Source organism: Rhinatrema bivittatum, chromosome 11, assembly GCF_901001135.1.
Source record: "Rhinatrema bivittatum chromosome 11, aRhiBiv1.1, whole genome shotgun sequence".
Taxonomy (NCBI): Eukaryota; Metazoa; Chordata; class Amphibia; order Gymnophiona; family Rhinatrematidae; genus Rhinatrema; species Rhinatrema bivittatum.
Window position 1 is genome coordinate 51,270,847 of NC_042625.1, and position 21,009 is coordinate 51,291,855.

Here is a 21,009-nt window from a genome sequence, read left to right on the forward strand (position 1 = left end):
TTTCAGGTCTGCAATCATGCCAGGATACTCTAATTGTTATTACTGGGGCAACTTAGAAATGGGAACCTCTCTCAGTGCTTGCTGTCTCCCTCTGGGAGGAGGGGCAGGAGGAAGGTGGTTTCAGCAGCAGTGGTCCCAGCTAGGGTTACCTCAACCATTGCTGCTTGCAGTGCCAATTTCAAAAAGAAAGATGGATTACAATTACGACTTTTTTTTTCAGTCAAATGGGCCAATGAAATTGTGGAATTAGTTTCCAGAGCATGTGGTCAAGGCATCTATCACAGCAGAGCTTAAAAAATGGTGTGGGCAAGTTCCTGGAAGAAAAGTCCATAACACATTAATAGCCAGGGAAATTCACTGCTCGTTCCTGGGAGTGAGCAACAAGGAATGGATCTGCTGGGTAATGCCTGGATTAGTCACTGCCAAAAGACTGCCTGCTGGGTTCAATGAACTTTGGGCCTGACGTGGTTCGACACTTATATTCTTATTTCACCACAGTTTTGATAGGTGCATAAATCTTGCTGCTTCCCACAATATTATTTTCTTGCTTTTCTACTGAACTTGATCCTGTACAGAAGGGTCAGACCATTTTTAGAAAACGTTAGTTAATATTTTCTTCTTCAGCTAGTACCAGAGCATCTCAGCAGGAATCATGAACAGCCTCACTCTGGAGAACATTGTTCTCGTCATATCTTAACATCTCACCCACAAGCCTCTTTACTAACACAGCAGAGACTCTTCTTTTTGGATATTAGTTACTAGACATGTGCATTCGTTTTTCATGAATTAGACAATTTCAACGAAATTGTCTAATTCGTCATGGTTCGGGGATGCCGAAAAACAAACTGAATTTTTCCAAAATTTCGGAAAAATTAATAGTTCATGTTAGCACGCACTAACTTTAAAATGTTAGTGCGCACTAACACGAAAATAGGGACCCATGAAAGAAAAAAAAAAAAACGCAGGAAAAACGAAATTTCCTGCGGGGGCCCGAAAACGAAGTCTGAACCGATAAAACAAAACAATGCACATCTCATTCTCCATATCATAGGCTTCATACACTGAAATGGTTCTCCTGTATTGATACTGAAATTACTCCATCAGTGTATCATCTCCATCAGTTTAGTTTTATATGGTGTTCATTCAACAGGATTTGTAAAACTATCACAATCATAGTGTTTCAGAAACATGCATGCAACCATCTCAGCTTGGACAAGTCATAGCAGAGGAAAAGGGTTACAAAATCTGCAAAGCAGGTTCCTCATTCTTTCTGGCTATGCAAAGACCACCTGAAGAGCTGCAGCGTGCTATAACTAGGAGTTAGTCCATCTAACAAAGACATCTTGCAGCTGGTTCTACTGATGCTCTCTGAGCCTTCCCATTACACATACAACCTTAAAGAAAAAGAAAGAGCTGATCCGGAATGGATCTTAAGGATTTCTGAGGGAAAGGCGAGGAGGTTAATGCATAAAACAGGATGTGCCCCACATCCCATGCACAGAGCTATGTGGAAGGACAAGCTTCTGTGAGATTAAACCATATGCATATAAAGTTTTTATACTTACAAACAGAACACTTCTTTGGTTGATATTCCAGGAGTTTTTTTCTGTACAAAGTTCTCAAAGGTTTAAATACATAACAATGTATGTTAATGGTTCATAACAAAGTCTTAAAATAGGAATCATGTTACTAGTCTGTTTCCTTTCCCACATGATTAATCTTCACTGGAATTGTCAAATTCATCAGAGTCTGACAGACTCCTGTCTTCAGAAGCAACGCCTGGGCAACACTGCCGCTTGTCCATGTCCTCATCTGGAGCCCTTTGCTCTATGTCCATCAGCAGAACCCGGGGTAGGGTGAGAACACAGGCTGCCATGCCAGAGAGATCATCCTCCAGCTGGGGACCTTCCTCCCAGCAATCCCGCTGCACATCATAAACGTGCACATAGGACATGCGGGCTCCCCGATTGTGGGACCTGCCACCTAAGATGTAAATTTTGCTAGCCAAAACAGCAACTCCTGGCTCGCCATGTCCTGCAGGCAGAGGGCAAAGGGCTGTCCACTGACCAGTGTTGGGATTATAACAGGGAACCTTGAAAGGAAAAGAAATGCAAGTCAAAATTACTGATGGGACCCAATGCTGTATTTGTTTCATCTCTCTGTATTTCTCTTCCACTTATTATACACAAGGAATATCTGTACAGCAGAATGCTAGTGCTACTTATCTGTGAAGATTACAGTCTAGTCAAGCCAAATTTCCTGAAACCTCATGTTCCTGTTCATACCCCAGATCAGTCCAGACAAGTGGATTTTGCATCCCTACCAGCAGATGGAGGCAGAGAAGAAAATCTTGAGGCACTGCTACATAACAGAGTGCCACCTGCAGTCCATCAGTATTTTCCAGTCTCCAGCAGATGGAAGAGGTGCAAACCTGCAGTCTGGAGGTTTGAACTTAAAAAAAATACAGAAGAGAAAAAAAAACTGAATTAGAAGTGCTCTGCCCCTCAGAGGACGCAACGCTTGACTAAGAGGTCAAAATGGCTGGGCAGTCTTGATCAGGGGGAATTCTTTGGTTTCTCAACCTGGGTCGTCCCTCTGGTGATAAAGATGGCATATCGGATGAAGCAGAAGGTCTGCAAGGAGGTCCAAGGGCTGATCCAGACAAGGATCTTATGGACACATCAGTGGATACCACGCATGATGCTGAGGGGTCCTGGTCGTGGAGGAGGACGTTCCTAGGGTGGTGAGATTGTTCTGCAAGGAGGAACTGAGGCCACTAATTCCCCAGGTGTTGGAAGAGTTGGGGATTAAGGTCATGCAGGAAGATTCTTACAATGAGGGTGTGAACCCTGTCTTGGATAGACTACAGGGGCCGCCTAAGGATTTTCCTTTACCAAACAAAGTGAAATATTTGGTTGATCGGGAGTGGCAATCTCCTGAGGCGGGTCTTAGGGTAGCCAGGGCTATAGCTAAGTTATATCCCTTGCTAGAACAGACTTGGAATTTTGGAAGCTTCCTAAGGTAGATGCGGCAGTGTCATCAGTGACCAAGGCGACAATCATCCTGGCGGCAGGGTCGGTGGCTCTGAAGGATATCCAGGATCGGAAGCTGGAGATTCTGTTGAAAAGACTGAGGTTTCAGCTTTAAGTCTTTGTTTGGCGATCTGCGGGAGCTTGATGCAGTGAGCCTGCTTGTGCTGAGTGCAGAAGACACAGGAGAAGGAGTTGGGGGAAGGTGAACAAGGCCACGTAAGCCGCCCGCTTGGAGGCGGGACTGGCCTACGTGGCAGATCCCTATGTGACTTGGTCTGGACTTCTGCCAGAAATATGGTTTCTGTGGTGGTAGCGCAGAAACTCCTGTGGTTACGAATTTGGTTGGCAGATGTGTGCTCTAAAGCATAGCTGTGAAACCCCTTTAAAGGGAAGCTGTTTGGAAAGGATCTGGAACAGCTGATGAAGCAGATGGGGGGAGTTGAAGAGAAATAAATTGCCCGAAGATAAGATGACTGGCAAGAAGACTTTTCCACTGCGTGCTTGGTTTCGAGACGTAAGGAGGTTTCACTAAAAGGAAGTCTTTGCCTACAGCACAGAAGCAAGGTAGCAGTCCTTTCAGGGACAGCATAGGCCTTCCTGTGAAGGCGCCAGCCAAGGGGGCTAGAGGAGGTAAGGTTAGCCAATGAAGGCAGGCTGGTCTCCTCCTCCTTGGAAACAGTCAGAGGAAAATTATCCCTGTTTTACAAGGAGTGGACAAAGATCATATCAGACCAATGGGTTCTGGAGGTGATAAGAGACGGCTAAGACTTATAATTTTCTCGCCCAGTCAGAGAAGCCTATGTGGGTCTCCCACTGTGCTTCCCTCAAAACGAGAGGCGGTGTAGGACACTTTGAAGTGGTTGCAGCGCCTGAACGCAATTGTTCCGGTTCCCTCTCAGGAGCGAAGACTAGGGAGGTAATCTGTATTTTGTGGTTCCCAAGAAAGAGGGAACTTTTCGACCCATTCTCGATCTACAGAAGGTCAATGCAGTACTGCAGGTACCGCGTTTTTGGATGGAAACTCCGCGAATGGTATTAGCAGCAGTTCAAAAGGAGAGTTTCTGACGTCATTGGATTTGACAGAAGCCTATCTGCACATTCCCATAAGATCTGACCATCAAAGATTCCTGAGGTTCACGGTGCTAGGGGGATCACTCTCAGTTTCAGGCCCTTCCCTTCGGGTTGGCGACAGTGCCACGGACTTTCATGAAAGTGATGGTGGTAGTGGCGGCGACACTCAGGAGGGAGGGAATCCTGGTGCACCCGTACCAGGACGATTGGCTCATCAGGGCAAAGTCAGAAGTGGAGTGTCATCATTCAATTCGACATGTCATGTAGCTGCTGCATTAGTCATTAGGCTGGGTGGTGAACCTGATGAAGAGTCACTTGGAGCCATCCCAGTCGTCGGAGTATCTGGGAACTAGATTTGATATGTGGTTCTGGAAAGTGTTTCTGACTTTGGAGAGGGTGATCAAGTTTCAGGTTCAAGTGCTTTGATTTCTGCAGCTTTCAGTTCCTAGAGTCTGGGACTATTTACAGGTCCTGGGCTCTATGATATCTTCGCTGGAGTTAGTTCCATGGGTGCTTGCTCACATGTGACCTCTCCAGAGGGTGCTTTTATCCCATTGGAATCCGCCCTCAGAAGAATTTCAGCTTCCTTTGCCATTTCAGGGGGGACGCCAAGTCCAGACTCTCATGCTGGCTGTCTCATCCCAATTTGGAGAAAGGGGTGGACCTGGAGGTTCCAGATTGGGTGGTGGTAACCATGGAGGTCAGCCTCAGGGGTTGGGAGGGCGATTTGTCAAGGACAAATGGCCCAAAGGTCAGTGGTCGCCAAAGGAGGCGGCCTGGTCAATCAACAGGTTGGGAACGAGGGCAGTTCGCAAAGTTTCTCTCACCTTTCTTCCACTCATTCATGGACGATCGGTCCGAGTATTCTCGACCAACACAACGATGGTGGCATACATCAATCGTCAAGGCGGAATGAAGAATCATCTGGTGGCTCAGGAGGTGCAGGAGTTGTTTATTTGGGTAGAGAAGCATCTAGTGAGAGTTGCGGCCAGAGTGGTCAATGTGCAGGCAGATTATCTCAGCAGATAGCAGCTGGATCCAGGGGAGTGGGAGTTGTCAGCGGAGGCCTTTGCCCTTATACAGGTCAGATAGGGCAGGCTGGAGTTGGACCTCATGGCGGTTCAAGAAAATGCAAAGGCAAATCTGTTTTACAGCCACTGGAGGGAAGTTGGCTCAGAGGGCATCAACATCCTGGTTCAACCGTGGCTGACAAAGCTTCTGCTCTACATTTTCCTCTCATAGGCCAGGTATTGTATCACATCGAATATCATCCGGGCAGGGCGATTCTTGTGGCAACAGAGTGACTGCGCCGTCCATGGTTTGCGGATCTGGTTCATCTCGCTATAGATGATCCCATTCGTTTAGCCCACCTGCACGGGCTGTTATGTCTGGGACCTTCTTTTCAGAGTGGGTGGATTGCTTTTGTCTAGCGGCTTGGCTTTTGAAAGGTGACTTCTTTTGCTCGAAAGGATACTCTGAGCTGGTGATTGCGACTTTGTTTCAGGCGAGGAAGCCTTCCAAGTCTTTGGCTTATATCTGGGTTTGGAGCGTGAGTCATGGTGTTTGCAGAACAGGCTACGGCCACTGCACGTAGATGTTCCTCAGGTCTTAGCCTTTTTGCAAAGCAGTTTAGCAAAGGGATTGGCCTATGATTCCCTCTGAGTACAAGTGGCAGCCTTAGGTAGTCTTCGAGCTAAGCTGCAGGGGAGACCGATGGCATCTCATCCAGATATCATGCATTTTCTAAAGAGGGTGAAGCATTTGTGTCCCCCGATCCGGAGGATGTGTCCAGCGTGGAACCTTAATCTGGTCCTTAAGAGTTCTTTGTGGTCCTCCTTTTGAACCTATTAGGAAGGCTTCTTTGAAGGATCTCACCCTAAAGACTTTTTTTGGTAGCCAATTGCTTGGCTAGGAGGATTTCAGAGTTTCAAGCGTTATTGTGTAGAGACCCCATCCTACACATTTAAGAGGATGGTATATCGTATATATGGTCCCTTCCTTCTTGCCCAAGGTTGTTTCCTCATTTCATCTCAACCAGATGGTGGAGCTGACAGCTTTCTCGCATTTGACGCCAGATACTCCACTTGTGAAGGAGCTTCACTTATTGGATGTTCGGTGGATTCTCTTGCAGTATCTTAAGGTGATGAATGCCTTTCGTAGATCAGATCATCTTTGTCCTATTCAGTGGAGCGAAGGGGGGAAAATGAAGCTTCCAAGGGCACGATTGTGCGATGGTTGAAGGAGGCGATAGTTTCAGCCTATATCTGTAAGGGTCGATCGGTCCTGGAGGGGTTGCAGGCACATTCTGCGAGAGTGCAGGCAACCTCCTGGGCAGTGTGTCAGCTGGTTTCAATGCAAGAGATGTGTTGGGCGGCGACATGGTCTTCACGTCACACTTTTACCAAACATTACCGTCTGGATGTGTGTGTGCCAGAAGAGTCTGCATTTGGGGAAAGTGTTTTGCATGCAGGTCTTTCGAGTTCCCGACCAATATAGAGAGGCTTGGGTACATCCCACATGTCTGGACTATGAACAGGAAAGGAACATTGGTATTTACCTGCTAATTTTCATTCCTGGCATACCACAGATCAGTCCAGAAAGCCCATCCCCTGTGATTTTTCAAAAAACCTTCCTCGCTTCTGGATGTTGCTAAGGCAGTTTTTTTAAGTCATATGCAGATTTTCAAACTTTGTACATAGGTTATAGGGATGTTAATTATAATGACCCTTGTTGTGAGGCAGGAGAACCTAGTTTCAGGGGGCTCCCACTGAGTCTCTGCTCACCCAGAATTATTTGGGTTTTTCGGATTGGTCATCTTGACTTGTGTATAGGTCAATACTGAGGGACTGTAGGTTTTTATTCTCGGCCTCCATCTGCTGGTAGGGATGCAAAACACACTTGTCTGGACTGATCTGTGGTATTCCAGGAACGAAAACTAGCAAGTAAGAACCAATTTTTCTTTCTATCCCTTATCCCCTATGACCTCTTGATTTGATTACAATGCTTTCCATGTACTACCGTCACTATGTGCTCTTGTTAATTTTCCCTCATCTACTCCCAATTGAGGAACCTTCGTTCCCTGTAAATAGTTACCCAGTTACTGTTTGTTGATGTTTATCTCTTGTATGCAAAGTTTACTGTTCTATGTAATGGCAGTGCCAAAAGTTCTGTATAATGACACTGTCAAAAAGTTTTAGTTATCTGTAAACTGATACGATGTGCAAACGGCTATCGGTATATAAAAACCTATAAATAAATAAATGTGAGAAGGCTGGAGACCACGTGATCTGATGAGTGGATGAGATGCACAGCTAGCTCGCTCCCTGTGCCCCCTCCGAAAACGACCCACTTTCTAACCTTTTCATCAGCCTGGATCATCGGCACGCGCTCGGGGAGGGCTTCCCAGAAGTGTATCACAGAGTTCCTGCTACGGAGCAGCGAGGAGATAGCCAGCAAACCGCAGTGAGAAAAAAAGCCACTGGGTAAGCTGCAGGAGAGCAAGATGGCTGACAGCCCCCCCCCCCCCGCCCGAGCCCATGCTAGGTCTCAAACAATAGCGCTGGTGGAGGAAGTTTAACTCGGGCCGTAGTGCAGGCCCTTGATGGGCGCTTCCAAAATATATAAGAACATAAGAAAATGCCATACTGGGTCAGACCAAGGGTCCATCAAGCCCAGCATCCTGTTTCCAACAGTGGCCAATCCAGGCCATAAGAACCTGGCAAGTACCCAAAAACTAAGTCTATTCCATGTTACCATTGCTAATGTCAGTGGCTATTCTCTAAGTGAACTTAATAGCAGGTAATGCTATTAAGGTATTCCAGAAGATAGCACTGGCAAACAAGACGCTAAACAAAATTAAGAGACAGGTGGAAGGCACCCAAAAAAAAAAAAAAAGAGTAGCAGAGGTGGAATCAGAGACAGAAGCCCTACACCACCAATAGGGGATGCTGGAAAAACAGCTTGCTGTATTAGAAGCTAAAGTAGATGACCTGGAAAACAGGTCCCGGAGGAATAACCTTCGGTTTGTGGGTTTCCTGAAACTCTCTCAGATAGGGAATGCATTCTTTGCTGAAAGAATGGCTGCTGGGGTACTGGGCCTGCAAAATCTGCAGGGGAGCTGCCACGTTGAACATGCTGATCGTCTGGGAGCCTGCGAGTTGCGATTGAAAGATTTTTTTAAATTTTACAAAAAGCTGGCTATCCTTCAGGCATACAGAGAAAAAAAAAATAGTCACGGAGGCAAAATCTTAATCTTTCAAGATTACTCCACTGTAGTCTCCCAGAAACGGAAGGAATTCTCTCCGATTTGTACAGATCTTCGTAATCACCAGATGAGAGATTCAATCTATAATACCTGCGAGGCTGCGTGTACAGCACAATGGTGTCTGGAAGGAGTTTGATTCCGTGGCTAGTGCATGGACCTGACATTCCTTTCCCCAAGAAGAATGGTTTTACATAGTGCTTTGGCTCTGGCGTTGTAGCCTTATTCTTCACTTACTGTGCTTTTTATTGCAGCAATGTGGCAGGTGTGTCTCGATTTCTAATGCAAATATTACACTGTTCTTGTTAAAATGTCCCTTTGTTAGAGATAAGAGATCTGCAGCTGCTAGCAGGCTTGGCAGAGTGGATGGGGGGGGGGAGGGGACACCGGTGTGGATCTGATACATGGTTTCTGATCCTCCTGTTCTTTTTGGAGGTCTGTTGGTATAGGTGGAGATATGGGCGAGGGGAAGGGTAAGTGCAAGGGGCGGGATGGGATTTTTGTTGCTATTCTAACAGACCTGTGCTGGCAGAACTTATGGGAACTGAGGTTGTTGTGGTGGCCTGGGACGGTTTTAAAAGCAGCTGATTCCCTAGGCTGGGGGAGGATCATTGAAGATATTACTGAAAGGTGGCTCATTGGGAAGAATTGTCCTTTCTTTTGGATTAAATATGGTTAATAATTTGAGGGTACTCTTGTGGGCTTAGGATCCTCGGTGAAACGTGCTAAAATGTTAACCCTCCCTTCGTAGGCATAGGGCCCAGATTGCATGTCTGCAGGAGACACATTTGACTGACCAAGAACACAGTAAGCTACTTAGAGACTGGGAGGGTCAAGTCTATTATTCCTCGGCAGATAACAGGAAGGGAGGGATTGCCATTCTAGTGGGAAAAGGGGTAGCTTTTGAACATACCTCCACTTATAGGAGATACTGCAGGCCGATATGTATGTATCACAGGGAAATTATTTAGCTGGGCAGTGACCTTGTGCAGTATTTATGCCCCCAATGTGTACTCACACGTGTTCTTTAAAGAAATAATACAAACCTTGACAGTTTGTAAGGACTGTGTTATTAGCAGGGGAGTTTAACTGAATAATAGATCCCTCTATAAATAAAAAATCTTGGGTGTCCATCCCTAAATTGGGGCATAACAAGAGCATTCCATTTCTGTGTAAATATTTAAATCTACTAGAGGATTTCACACACATTTCGCGAGCACATGAGTCAATGTCTCGAATTGACTATATTTTTGTTTCTACAACAGGCTTTTCTCAAGTTCACAAGGCAGAAATAGGACCCACAGAGTTTTCAGATCATTCCATGCTTTGGGTGGATTTAAAATGGGGGGGGGGGGGGGGGGGAAGAGAGACTCGGGTGGGTCAGCGTAGATGGACATTTCCCACCCATCTTTCGGGTGATGGAGATTTTCAGGTATATCTTAAGGCCAAATGGAAGGAATATGGGGATCACAACTCGTATCATAAGTCAAACCCTCTACTATTCTGGGAAACGGGGAAGGCTGTGATGCTGGGGGGGGGGGGGGGGGGGGGGGGGGAATTACGGCCTGTGCGATTAGGAAAAATAGATTACTTAATCAAAGGATAGTTTAATTAGAGCATGAATTTCAAAAAATTAAAGCTTGTGTTATTGAATTTCCATCTGCATCTAATAAGCGGCTTTATAGAGAGACCCTATATAATTTAAATTGCTATCTCCATCAAAAGACAACGAAGAGTCTTTTATACACTACACACAAGCTCTATAACTTTGGAAACAAAGCTGGCAAATTATTGGCTAATCTGGTAAAAATCCAACGAGGGCGTAATTATATTGAAGCTCTGAAGGACACTTGTGGGGAACGAAAGTCTTCTGCCGACGGCATATGCAGGATTTTTAGGTCATTTAACTATATTGTAAAGATGTGGAGAGGGGGGCCAAGGAAGCAGAGGATTATTTATTTATTTATTTTTTTAAGAGGTTACCTTTGCCAAAGGTGATGGAACAACAAATGTCTTGGTTAAAACAGACCATGTACCATTTCAGAAGTTCTGGAAGGAATTAAGTCCAGGCCCCAGGACCTGCTGGATTTTATGCAGATTTTTACAGGGTTCTAATTGGGGAGCTGGGAGTAACACTCAAAGAATTTCTCTCAGCAGCTATACAAACAAGGTGCCCTTTCCTTCCATGGGATGCCAAAAGGGGGGGGAAAGACCCGAAGCAGCAGGCCTCATATAGGCCTATATCTCTTTTGAACTTTGATTTGAAACGTTTTGCTAAAATCCTTGCCACCCGATTGAATTAGGTGCTCTCAACCTTAATTCCTCAGAACCAAGTCGGGTTGGTGACGGCAAGGAAGACGAGCAAGCAGTGGACAGCAATGGCTCAATGTAAATTCACTAATACTCATGCGCTGGTAGTGGGGGTTCGATGCCGAAAAGGCTTTTGACCGGTGGTATGATGATATTTGTTTTTGGTATTACATCGATATGGATTTGAGGGTGACTTTATCCACAACAGCTCCCTTTTGTACCAGGAACTTTATTTTATCATTGTGGCTAATGGGTGTACGTCCCAAGAATTTGAACTCCAAAGAAGCACCAGACAAGGTTGTCCCCTATCCCCACTTTTATGTATTCTCTTCTTTGATCCCCTTTTGCGGAAAATAGACTCCCCGGCAACGAAAGGTTTTGAGATGGACAGGGAAATGTTTTAAATAGCGGCTTTTGCCGATGACGTCCTAGTTTTTTGACAGATCCTGTGCATTCCCTGCAGAAAGTTATGGCACTTCAGACTCAATTTGGCATATTTCTGGCCTCAAAATGTTATGGTTACTCATTGGAACCAGGAGCTAGACCTTCTGATATCCCATAAAATGTTAAAAACGTGTTTTGTTCATCTTAACAATGTGACTGAAAATGTAGTACTTGGGAGTCTTAGTTTAAATTTTTTTGCCGTATGTTTTTATCTAGCACTTGGGCTTTCAAAGCTAACCGGTGCCCCAGGAACTCTCTTACTGTTTCTGGGAGTGTATGTTGCTACGAAAATTCTGGAAGGCAGTGATTGGTTTTCTAAGCAATCCGCTTCATATCATACTACCAGAATTTTCTTGTCTGTGCCTATTTGAATAAATGGAGGAGATTGTCCCTATAAAATCTCAGTGGATGATTTTACAGAAAGCCTTTTTACTGGTCAAAAAAAAAAAAAAAAATCGATCTTGGAATATTGGACTGTTGCAGAAAGTCTCTCTCTTACATACTGGAGGTTAAAGCTACATAAGATGGCAGTCTATGAGCACATGACGGCTCACAGGACTTCACCACGGAAATATGCCCTTTTTCTGGACATCTGGCAAGCTTACCTAATGTCTCTCAACGACAAGACCCGAAATATCTTATTGGCCCTATGGTGATAGTTTATCGCCTATTTCATGTACTCTTTGGGACTTAGAGATTTTTGCATTTCCACAGTAAAATTCACACTGAACTGCGGATGCCTGTCCCTCTTATTGTACAGAGGAGTTATGAATCATGACTTATATGTTTATCTGCCTAGTTTTCCAGGTCCTGACTGGTAACTGCTAGCACTAGGGGGACACAAGGGGAAGTTATTTCTGTATTGTGTTCTCCTTTCCAATCTTGTAAGTTGTACTTGTTCTGGAAAATGAAAAATAAAGGTTAAAAAAAAAGCGAGAAGGCTAAAATCTGAAAGAGCCAATATTTAAAAGCAACTTCATAAAAGGAAAATTAGTTCTTACCTAAATTTTCCTTCCTGTTCATATCCCACATCAGTCCAGATATCTGGGTTTTGCCTCCTTGCCAGCAGATGGCGACAAAGAAGAAAAGCTTTACTGACAATGTTACTTAACCTAGTGTGCCACCTGCAGTCCCCTCTGTATGACCCATACCTGAGCCAAGATGAGATTAACTATAAACAGTAATTGTAACCCTCCATTCCTCTCAAACTGAGCAGGAGGGAGATGAAAGCTCCATTTGGACAAACAAATAATTAAACCTTCCAGTCAGCAACCTACGCTGCACCATTTACCTAGTGAAAACAAAAGTGGGCGGGGTTCTGATCTGTGGTATTCCAGGAATGAAAGTTAGCAGGTAAGATCAGTTTTCCCTGTACTTACCCAGATCAGTTCAGACTGTGGTTTATGCCTTCCTTCCAGCAGATGGAGACCGAGAAAAACTTGAAGAGCTCCCCTCTTAACTTGGAGCGCCACCTGCATCTCTTCAGTGCTGGAAGGGAGGCATAACCCACAGTCTGGACTGATCAGTGGTACTACAGGAACGAAAATTATCAGGTAAGAATCAATTTTCCTCTCTTTTCCTGTTCATACCTCAGATCAGTCCAGACACGTGGGTTGTACCTAAGCTTCCTAAACTGGACGGGAACTTGACATTCCCACTCGTAGTACACTCTCAAACCCCAGAGTCTAGTGTCCAGATATCCAGCTAGTAAGGTCTGGCAAAAGCATGTAGTGACTTCCAAGTAGCTGTCTGTTGCGTCCGTCGGTGCTGGACGGCTTCGCCCCGTTTGCCTCACCTTGTTCACGGCTCCTTCCGCTTCCCTTGGGAAAATGGCTGCCGCCATGTCTACAAGCCGACCTCTCCCACGCCCTGGAACGGCTATGGTACTGCCTCCCACCATGCTCCTCCCAAGGGCCTACTAGGGTGCACGCGCGCACGCCACCCACATCTTTATTCCAGCATTTACGTGAACCTCGGGGGCATTCCCATCTACTGACATCACGCCATCCGGGTATATAGCCTGTACTAAGTTGCTAGCTTGTTGAGTTAGCAAAGGATTGGTCTCGGCCAGTCTAAGCTACTGTGCTGCTTCCATGCTGCCGCTGGAAGCTCTCTCTGCCCTTCGGGGTATTGCTAACCTTGGGTACCCACTCCTCGGGGGCCCTTTGCCTTACAGGGATCAGGTACTCGCTCCTCGAGGGCCTGCTCTCCCTGTCTCGGAGCCGCTACCAACTTCTTCAACCTGGTGGAATCGCATACCAACAGCAACCATCTAGTGAGTAATCTAACTCTCAGTCTCTCTCATCAACAGTACTGCCTTGCTGGGAAACTACACCAGAATCTCCCTATACCAAGGAAGTGAGAAGGGTCCCCTCTGTCAAGGGTCCTAAGACTGCTACATCCAGACTACCTCACTACCGCCACCTCTCGTGGTACACTTCAAGCTGTTTAATAAAAGAATTAACTCTGTGTTTGTGCGTCTGCGTTTAGCCAAGTACTGTGGCGCCTCACAGGGCTCCTCCCCGTGGGCGTGGTCATCTGCCTCAGTACCCAAGAATCCACCCAAACACTGCTTAACCATAATACTGTCAGACAGATTTCATGCATAGAAACCAGATTACACTCAGCCCATGAGGTTGCTTGTGCCCGAAGGGAAATATCTCATGTCACCAGCAGAGTATGAGCAAGGGGAATTTTTGTTAATAAAAGCACACAGAACTTAAGTTTTGCCATTCTGGGTCAGACCAAAAAATCCATCAAGACAAGTATCCTGTTTCTAATAGTGGCCAATCCAGGTCACAAGTACCTGGCAGGATCCCAAAAGATCAATAGATTCCATGCTGCTTGTCCCTGGGATAAGAAGAGGATTTCCATAACTCCACCTTAATTACTGTTTATGCACTTTTCCTCCAGGAACTTGTCTAAATTTTTAAACCTAGCGACATTAACAGCTTTTACCACATCTTCCTGCAAAGAATTCCAGAGCTTAATTATGCATGAGATAAATTTTTTTCCCTTTGTTTTAAATGCATCACCTAGCAACCTCATTGAATGTCCTCTAGTCTTTGTACTTTTTGAAAATAATCCATTCATGTTTATCCATTCCACTTTTTTTTTTTTTTTAAACAGACCTCTATCATAGCTCCCCTCAATTATTTCTTCTCCAAGCTGAAGAGTCCTAATGTCTTTAGACTTTCTTCGTAGGGGAATTGTTCCATCCCCTTTATCAATTTGGTCGCCCTTTTCTATACCTTTTTTTTTTTTTAATTTTGTTGTATCTTTTTTGAGATGCGGTGACCAGAACTGCACACAGTACTCAAGATGAGGTTGCCATCATGGAATGATACAGAGGCATTAGGATATTCTCCGTTCCTTTCTTAATAAATCCTAGCATTCTATTTGCTTTCTTGTGAGGTATGAATTGTGTAAACGTTACGTTTCCTGGAATGGTTAAAGAAGTTATCACAAGAAGACTTGGATTTACATCCCATCCCTCCAATACTGACGGAGATGATGGGGTACCAGGGTAGAACTCACCTCCAAGACATCTCTCCTGTAGCCTGCATCATCGTTACTGCCTCCTATCACATAGAGCTTTCCCAAGAGTGCCACCATGCCATGCCATGCTCGCCGGACAGGGCTTTCTGGCAAATCTTCCCACTGGTTGCTGTCTGGGTGGTAACATTGCATCTCTTTTATGTAGTCATTTCCCCGCCTTCCACAGGAGATGTACATCTTGGCGGCCAGTGCTGCTCCAGCATGGGCATGCACCTGCAGGAAGACGTGGCCAGGGACAAAGTCTACTTTCTGTAAATTATGCAAGACAGACAAACAGCAAAGAAGAACCATTTTGCAAAGCTGCCAAGGGGGTTCTGCAGGCTCAGCCACTGGCCTCTGGCCTCATCATGCTTCTTAAGCACTTTCTCTTACCTCCTGATCGTGAAGACTTGAGTAACTGTGCACCAAAGATGCTATAAAGGAACTACTCTGCAGCAGGTGCTCTCTGGGAAGCCAATGGGAAATCTTGGACTTCCAGCCCAGTATAAGGCAATTTAACTCTTCTCACCACCATATAGAAAGGCAGGTGTGAGGCAGGTTTTAAAGTGGAGGCACTGGAAGTCTTCATTTGTTGCTGCCTGAGATTAATCCCGTTAGGTCTGGTATGTGCTACATCAGGGGTAGGCACATATCCACAATGAATATACATGAGGTATATTTGCATGCACTGCCTCCACTGTAAGCAAATATTTCTCATGCATATTCATAGTGTATGTCTTGAAAACCAGGAGTGTTTGTGGCAGTCTAGGACCAGTTGCCTACCCCATGCTATATAAATCAGGAGGAGGAGGATGATAATTTCCTCACATTATAACTCTAATATTACACTGACTGTTCTTTGGTTAGAGGATATAGACCATGTGTACATTCTGGCTCCAGCCATTAGAGCCATGCTAGTGGATGTTTGGGATGCAGCCCGCTTCTTTCCCCCTGGCCCCTCCCCTGGAGGGCTACGATGGACTCTCTCTCTCCAGCATCCTCAGCCCTTGCCAGCTCAATAAGGAGTCAGGCCCAGAATGCCACCAATGCTGCTGGTGGCCCCCGACCCACTCAGGCACTTTGCACAGAAGAGAGCAAAGAGGTGTTAAGCACAACAGTAGGGAGCCATGGAGACAAATGTATGTGCACATACATGGCAAGTGGAGTCCCCTGAGTAATGTGCGCACCTATAGGATCAGGACTGCAGTGCTGGCATAGGTCGAGACAGAGATGGCTCCTCAAGGTGAAAAGCTTGCAGATAGCATCACGCGCTGCCCCAGCTTACCTCCCTCTTCAGAGGTGCAACGTATTCCCAGCTGTTTGTTCTTGGGTCATACCTCTCCACCACGTTCAGCTCTTCATGGTAGTCCCGCCCTGCGACAGCATACAGGTGCTGCCCCAGGACACACACGCACAGGTCAGCATGCTCTCGTTGCATGGACTGGATCTGAAACCATTTGTTGTGTCGGGGGTCATACCTTGGAGAAAAAAAAAAACCAAACAGATTAGAAGGCAGAGTCTCGGAGAAATTTCCAAAACTACTGCACTGTAATAAGCTGCACCTTTGCAGCGCCTGCAATACAGCAACCCTTCAGGACAGAAGGTACAAAGAGTAACATACAAAAGCTCTCCAGCAAGCATAATGCGGTTCTGGGTTCTGAGATCCAGTCCCTGGCCCTGGCTCCTTCCCCAGCACCCTTTTTTCCTTTTGTGGGCAAAGGCTGATCTGCAGTAACTAGAGAAGACAAGAGTCACCCATTGCTGGAATCCAACTATTGTCGGGGGAAGGAGAGAACAGTTTCACACATGCTCCCATTCTAAATCCAGCTTGCTCCTGCAGAGCATAATCCTACCCTGAAGAAATGTTAGAACCTCTAGTACTGCTGTCTCTCTCACAAACTCCCTTCTTACCTCCAACACCTGGCCTCGGCCCGAAACCCTCTCACGTTGTTATCGCCACCAACTAAATAGACAAAGTTGTGCAGCACAGCAATCCCCTGGTTGGACATTTTAGGAGCCTGTGCAGTGGTCAGGGGCTTCCATTCTCCCAACAGGGGGTTCAGGTATTGAGCTTGGTTACTAAGAACCGTTGATGGCGTAGAATACATCCCCCCAAAACCCACCACGCAGTCAAACTCCGATCTGAGCATGGTCTGGGGACTCTGCAGATTGGGCTGCTGGCACTCGTTTTTGTGGTAAGCTATGGCATTGGCTACAGTATCCTTCAGTGGGCAGGGACCTAGCTTATCATGGAACCTCTGCAGGTCCTGGAGCGCCATCAGGGGGAAGCGCACATTCTCCAGCAACTTGGGAGGCTCCAGCAGTGACACCTGCTCCATCTCCACCTCTTCTGGGGTATAATAGTAGAGGAGTGCCCCCTTAAACACCTCCTCCTCAGAGTCTACTTCTAGGCGGTTGCTGCTCAGGAGGGAGTAAACCTTCTCCAGAGGAAGCTGCCGGTACTTCTCCATCTTGGAGAAGGAAACAAAGCTCTTCAGGATGTAGGAGTCCAAGTACTCGTTGAGCTGGCCAAGATGGAAGAGTTCTGCCAGCTTATACACCTCCAGGATGTTTTCTTCATCCACCCAGGACATCAGAAAGTCGCAACAAAACTCAATGACCTCCGGAATCTGCAAGGGAGCAAGAGCAGCTGGTTTCTGAATGTTTACCTCCATCCTCCTGACACCGTACCTCAGGCTCAGACCCATTTTTATCCTCTTTGACTCAATGCTCTCTAACATATAGTGCCACCCCTCCACCAATTTGATCCATCCTATCATTTCAATATAATTTGTACTCTGGTATCATAGTGTCCCATTGGTTATACTCCTTCACCAGATCTCTGAGATGCCAATTATATCTACCACTTCATCTAGTGCTATATACACAGTCTCCCATCTTATTTTTTTTTAATTTCTAGCATTTGTATACAGACATTTCAAAGAATGATTTTTGTTTGTATTAACAACCTGCTCATCAGTTGACAGGGGTAATTTGAAATGTTTCACTTCCATCTTCTCATTACTGGGGCAGGAAGGACATTACAGAGCCTCACAACCCTCCAAGAGGGGTTCCTGCCCTAGAAACCTCCTCTCCTCTCCATCCCTACCTCTGCCCCTTTCACCAAATAACAAATTCCACCCAAGCAGTTCCTGCAATATAAGCCATTCCTGGATCTTCTGAGGTGGGAGTCCCTCTCCACTTACCTGAAGGAGGCAGGCAGCAGCTAGGGTTTCCTGCACATTGCTCAGACTCAGCTCCAATTCAGACGTGTAGATGAAATTCACAATCTGACACATGGAAGTGTAGGAGATTCCTTGGATATGGACCTCTTGCTGTTCCATTTCTCTTAGTCCACCAGCAAACATACCCCTATGTGAGACACCATCCCAACATATAAAAAGCTCAATGCAAGAAAACTGGCTATTGTAAAGGAGAAATGCACAACAGTAGCACTGCTGATAGAAGTGTCAGTACCAAGTGACTATTCTGGGGATCATATGGACAGAAAGAAAATCCTGAAGTATCAAATGATGTAAACACCAGGAAAATGTGGCAGAAAGATACAAAAATAGCCCCGACTATATTGGTTGTCACTAGCCTGATTAAAGAGAACTTCTGGGCATGCATATAACATCTTATGCACTCCCGAAGAAAGCTCTATTTGGCACAATTGAAGTATCATAGAAACATAGAAATGATGGCAGAAGAAGACCAAACGGCCCATCCAGTCTGCCCAGCAAGTGTCACACTTTTTTTTTTCCCTCATACTTTATCTGTTACTCTTGGCTCTTAGTAACCTTTTGTTTCTATTTCCGTTTCACCCCACCACTAATTAGAGAGCAGTGTTGAAACTGCATCTAAGTGAAATATCTAGCTTAATTAGTTAGGGGTAGTAACCACCGCAATAAGCAAGCTACACCCATGCTTATTCGTATACCCAGACTAGGTAATTCAGTCCTTGCTGGTTGTTGTCTGTATATAGATCCACTTTTCTTCATTCTCCCTGCCATTGAAGCAGAGCTATGCTGGATATGCATTGAAAGTGAAGTATCAGGCTTATTTGGTTTGGGGTAGTAACCGCCGTAACAAGCCAGCTACTCCCCGCTTTTTTGTGAATGCAAATCCTTTTTTCCACATTTCCTCTTGCCGTTGAAGCTTAGAGCAATGTTGGAGTCGCATTAACCGTGTGTATGTTTATTGAATAAGGGTATTACCTCCAGGTAGTAGCTGTCATTCCCGCGAGCCACCCACTCTTCATTCACATCCTCTAGACTTTATGGATCCACAGTGTTTATCCCACGCCCCTTTGAAGTCCTTCACAGTTCTGATCTTCACCACTTCCTCCGGAAGAGCATTCCAGGCATCCACCACCCTCTCCGTGAAGAAATAATTCCTGTTCTTTTGGCCTTTATTTTGTCAGCCACCTCCTTTGAGAACCAGATAGGTTTCATTTTTCTTTTACTTTTCTAATATATAGATTAGTTGCCTTGGTAATTGCTCCTTTTAGATTGGTCCACTGTTGATCCACATCTCTCTCATTCTCCCAGCCTTTTAGTTCTTCCTCTAGGTACTTTCTCATTTCATCAAAGACAGTGTTTTTGAACTGCAAAACTTGGGTCTTTGTGCTTCTTTTCCGTATCCTTTTTGTGATATTAAACCATATCGTTTGATGATCACTGGTGCTGAGGTGGGTGCCCACCTGGACATCAGAGACATTATCTCCATTAGTGAGCACTAAGTCCAGTATAGCTCCTTCTCTCGTGGGTTCCATTACCATTTGTTTGAACAAAGCTACTTGCAGGACATCCGCTATTTCTCTATTATTAGATTCTGCAGATGGGATTCTCCAGTCTACATCTGGCATATTAAAGTCTCCAACGATCACCACTTCTCCCTTCTTTCCTATTTTTTGGATGTCTTCAACCAGATCTCTGTCCAGCTCTTCCTTTTGGTTTGGAGGCCTGTAAACCACGCCAATAAAAATGGATGCCCAACTTTTTTTAGGTCGGCCCATAGTGCTTCTTCATTGCCCCATCTTCCTTGCAGCTCAGATGCTTGGATATTGTTTCTGACATAAAGAGCCACTCCTTCCCCTTTCCTATCCTCTCTGTCCTTCCTTAACAAGTTAATGAAAGTAAATGAAAGCAGATAAAGGCCCAGCTAGCTTGTCCAGCAGCCATTGTGTGTGCATATATCCAAAGTAGATGAAATTCCTACATGAAACTGCCTCCAATCCCATTGTCTCCTTTAGAGTTGCAAGTGCTGCTCCATGCAGCTTCTCTCATGTCTTCCGGAAAGCAAAATGCAACCCTAGCACTGCTACTCCGGGTTACAACTGTCACTCAGTGGAGGCTGCACAGTTTCTTCATTACAAGTTTCTTGCCACCAGGGATCCTGTGTTTTATCCCATTCTTTCTTGAACTTGACAAAGTGATGACAAGGACAATCTCTACCATGAGGGCATTCCTAACATCTACCACTCTGGTCGTGAAAAATAACTCCTGACTATGCTCCTGAATCTACCCTGTTTGGAGCTTTATATTGTGACCCCTAGTTCTATAGCTTCCTGTGCATGAACACCTTTCAGATAATTAAACACCTGTACCATATATCCACCCCCCCCATCTTGCTTCTCTTCCAGGGTATACATATTAAGTCCATCAGTCTTATCTCACAGGGCTTCCTGTTCAAACCCTGTACTATTCTGGTTGTCCTTCTCTAGCCTCTGTGTCCTTTCTGCGATAACGGACTCCAGAACTGACCACAGTACTCCAGGTGAGGCCTCACCAACAACCTGTAAAGATGTCTAATCATCTCTTTTTTCCTATTGGTTATGCCTCTGCCTACGCATCCAAGCATCTTCTCGGCTCTGGCATCAAAGGTGAATTTGAGAGACTGACATCATACTGAACATACCACGAGATTCATTAGTGGGGTTCAATCCTGTCAAGGTAGGTGCAAAAATCAACCCATTTGGAGACATTACCCCAGCTAAAATGTACCACTGTTTTTATGCCACAAACCCTAAAAATCTAAAGTGTTTACTACAAAGAGAGCATACCGAAAAATGGAAGAAAGAGGAACATCATGCAAGGATACATATTACACTCTATGAACTTCAGAAGGAGGCAGCTCTCTTTGATACAATACAAGTATTACAAAGGGCATTAGCAATAAATATGAGAGACTGAGATCAGACTCAGTTTACTCTGTCTTAGAAGTGAGGTTAATTCCTGTCACGGCATGTGCAAAAACCCCACCCCTCCCCAGCTATGGTGATGTTTTTGCATGATGATATCCTTGATTTCATGTTGTATAGAACACATTATGGTACTGTAACACTATTACACA

At 45.3% G+C, this 21,009-nt stretch overlaps 1 protein-coding gene across 3 annotated transcripts in view; it reads right to left on the reverse strand.

Annotated features, from left to right (window-relative positions):
* Positions 1-1,108: 1,108 nt before the first annotated feature.
* The window catches only part of KLHL22 (kelch like family member 22), a 60,329-nt gene continuing 40,428 nt past the window's right edge, over positions 1,109-21,009 (reverse strand). For 2 of the 3 annotated variants that reach the window (XM_029571064.1, XM_029571063.1), the window contains 5 exons: positions 17,862-18,027; positions 16,567-17,285; positions 15,941-16,133; positions 14,656-14,925; positions 1,109-2,092 (listed from right to left, as the gene is read on the reverse strand). In XM_029571064.1, the coding sequence (XP_029426924.1) occupies positions 1,715-2,092; positions 14,656-14,925; positions 15,941-16,133; positions 16,567-17,285; positions 17,862-18,027 (1,726 nt within the window). In that variant the 3' untranslated portion in view covers positions 1,109-1,714. The remainder of the gene's footprint in view (positions 2,093-14,655; positions 14,926-15,940; positions 16,134-16,566; positions 17,286-17,861; positions 18,028-21,009) is intronic. The other variant, XM_029571065.1, reaches the window with a different exon arrangement.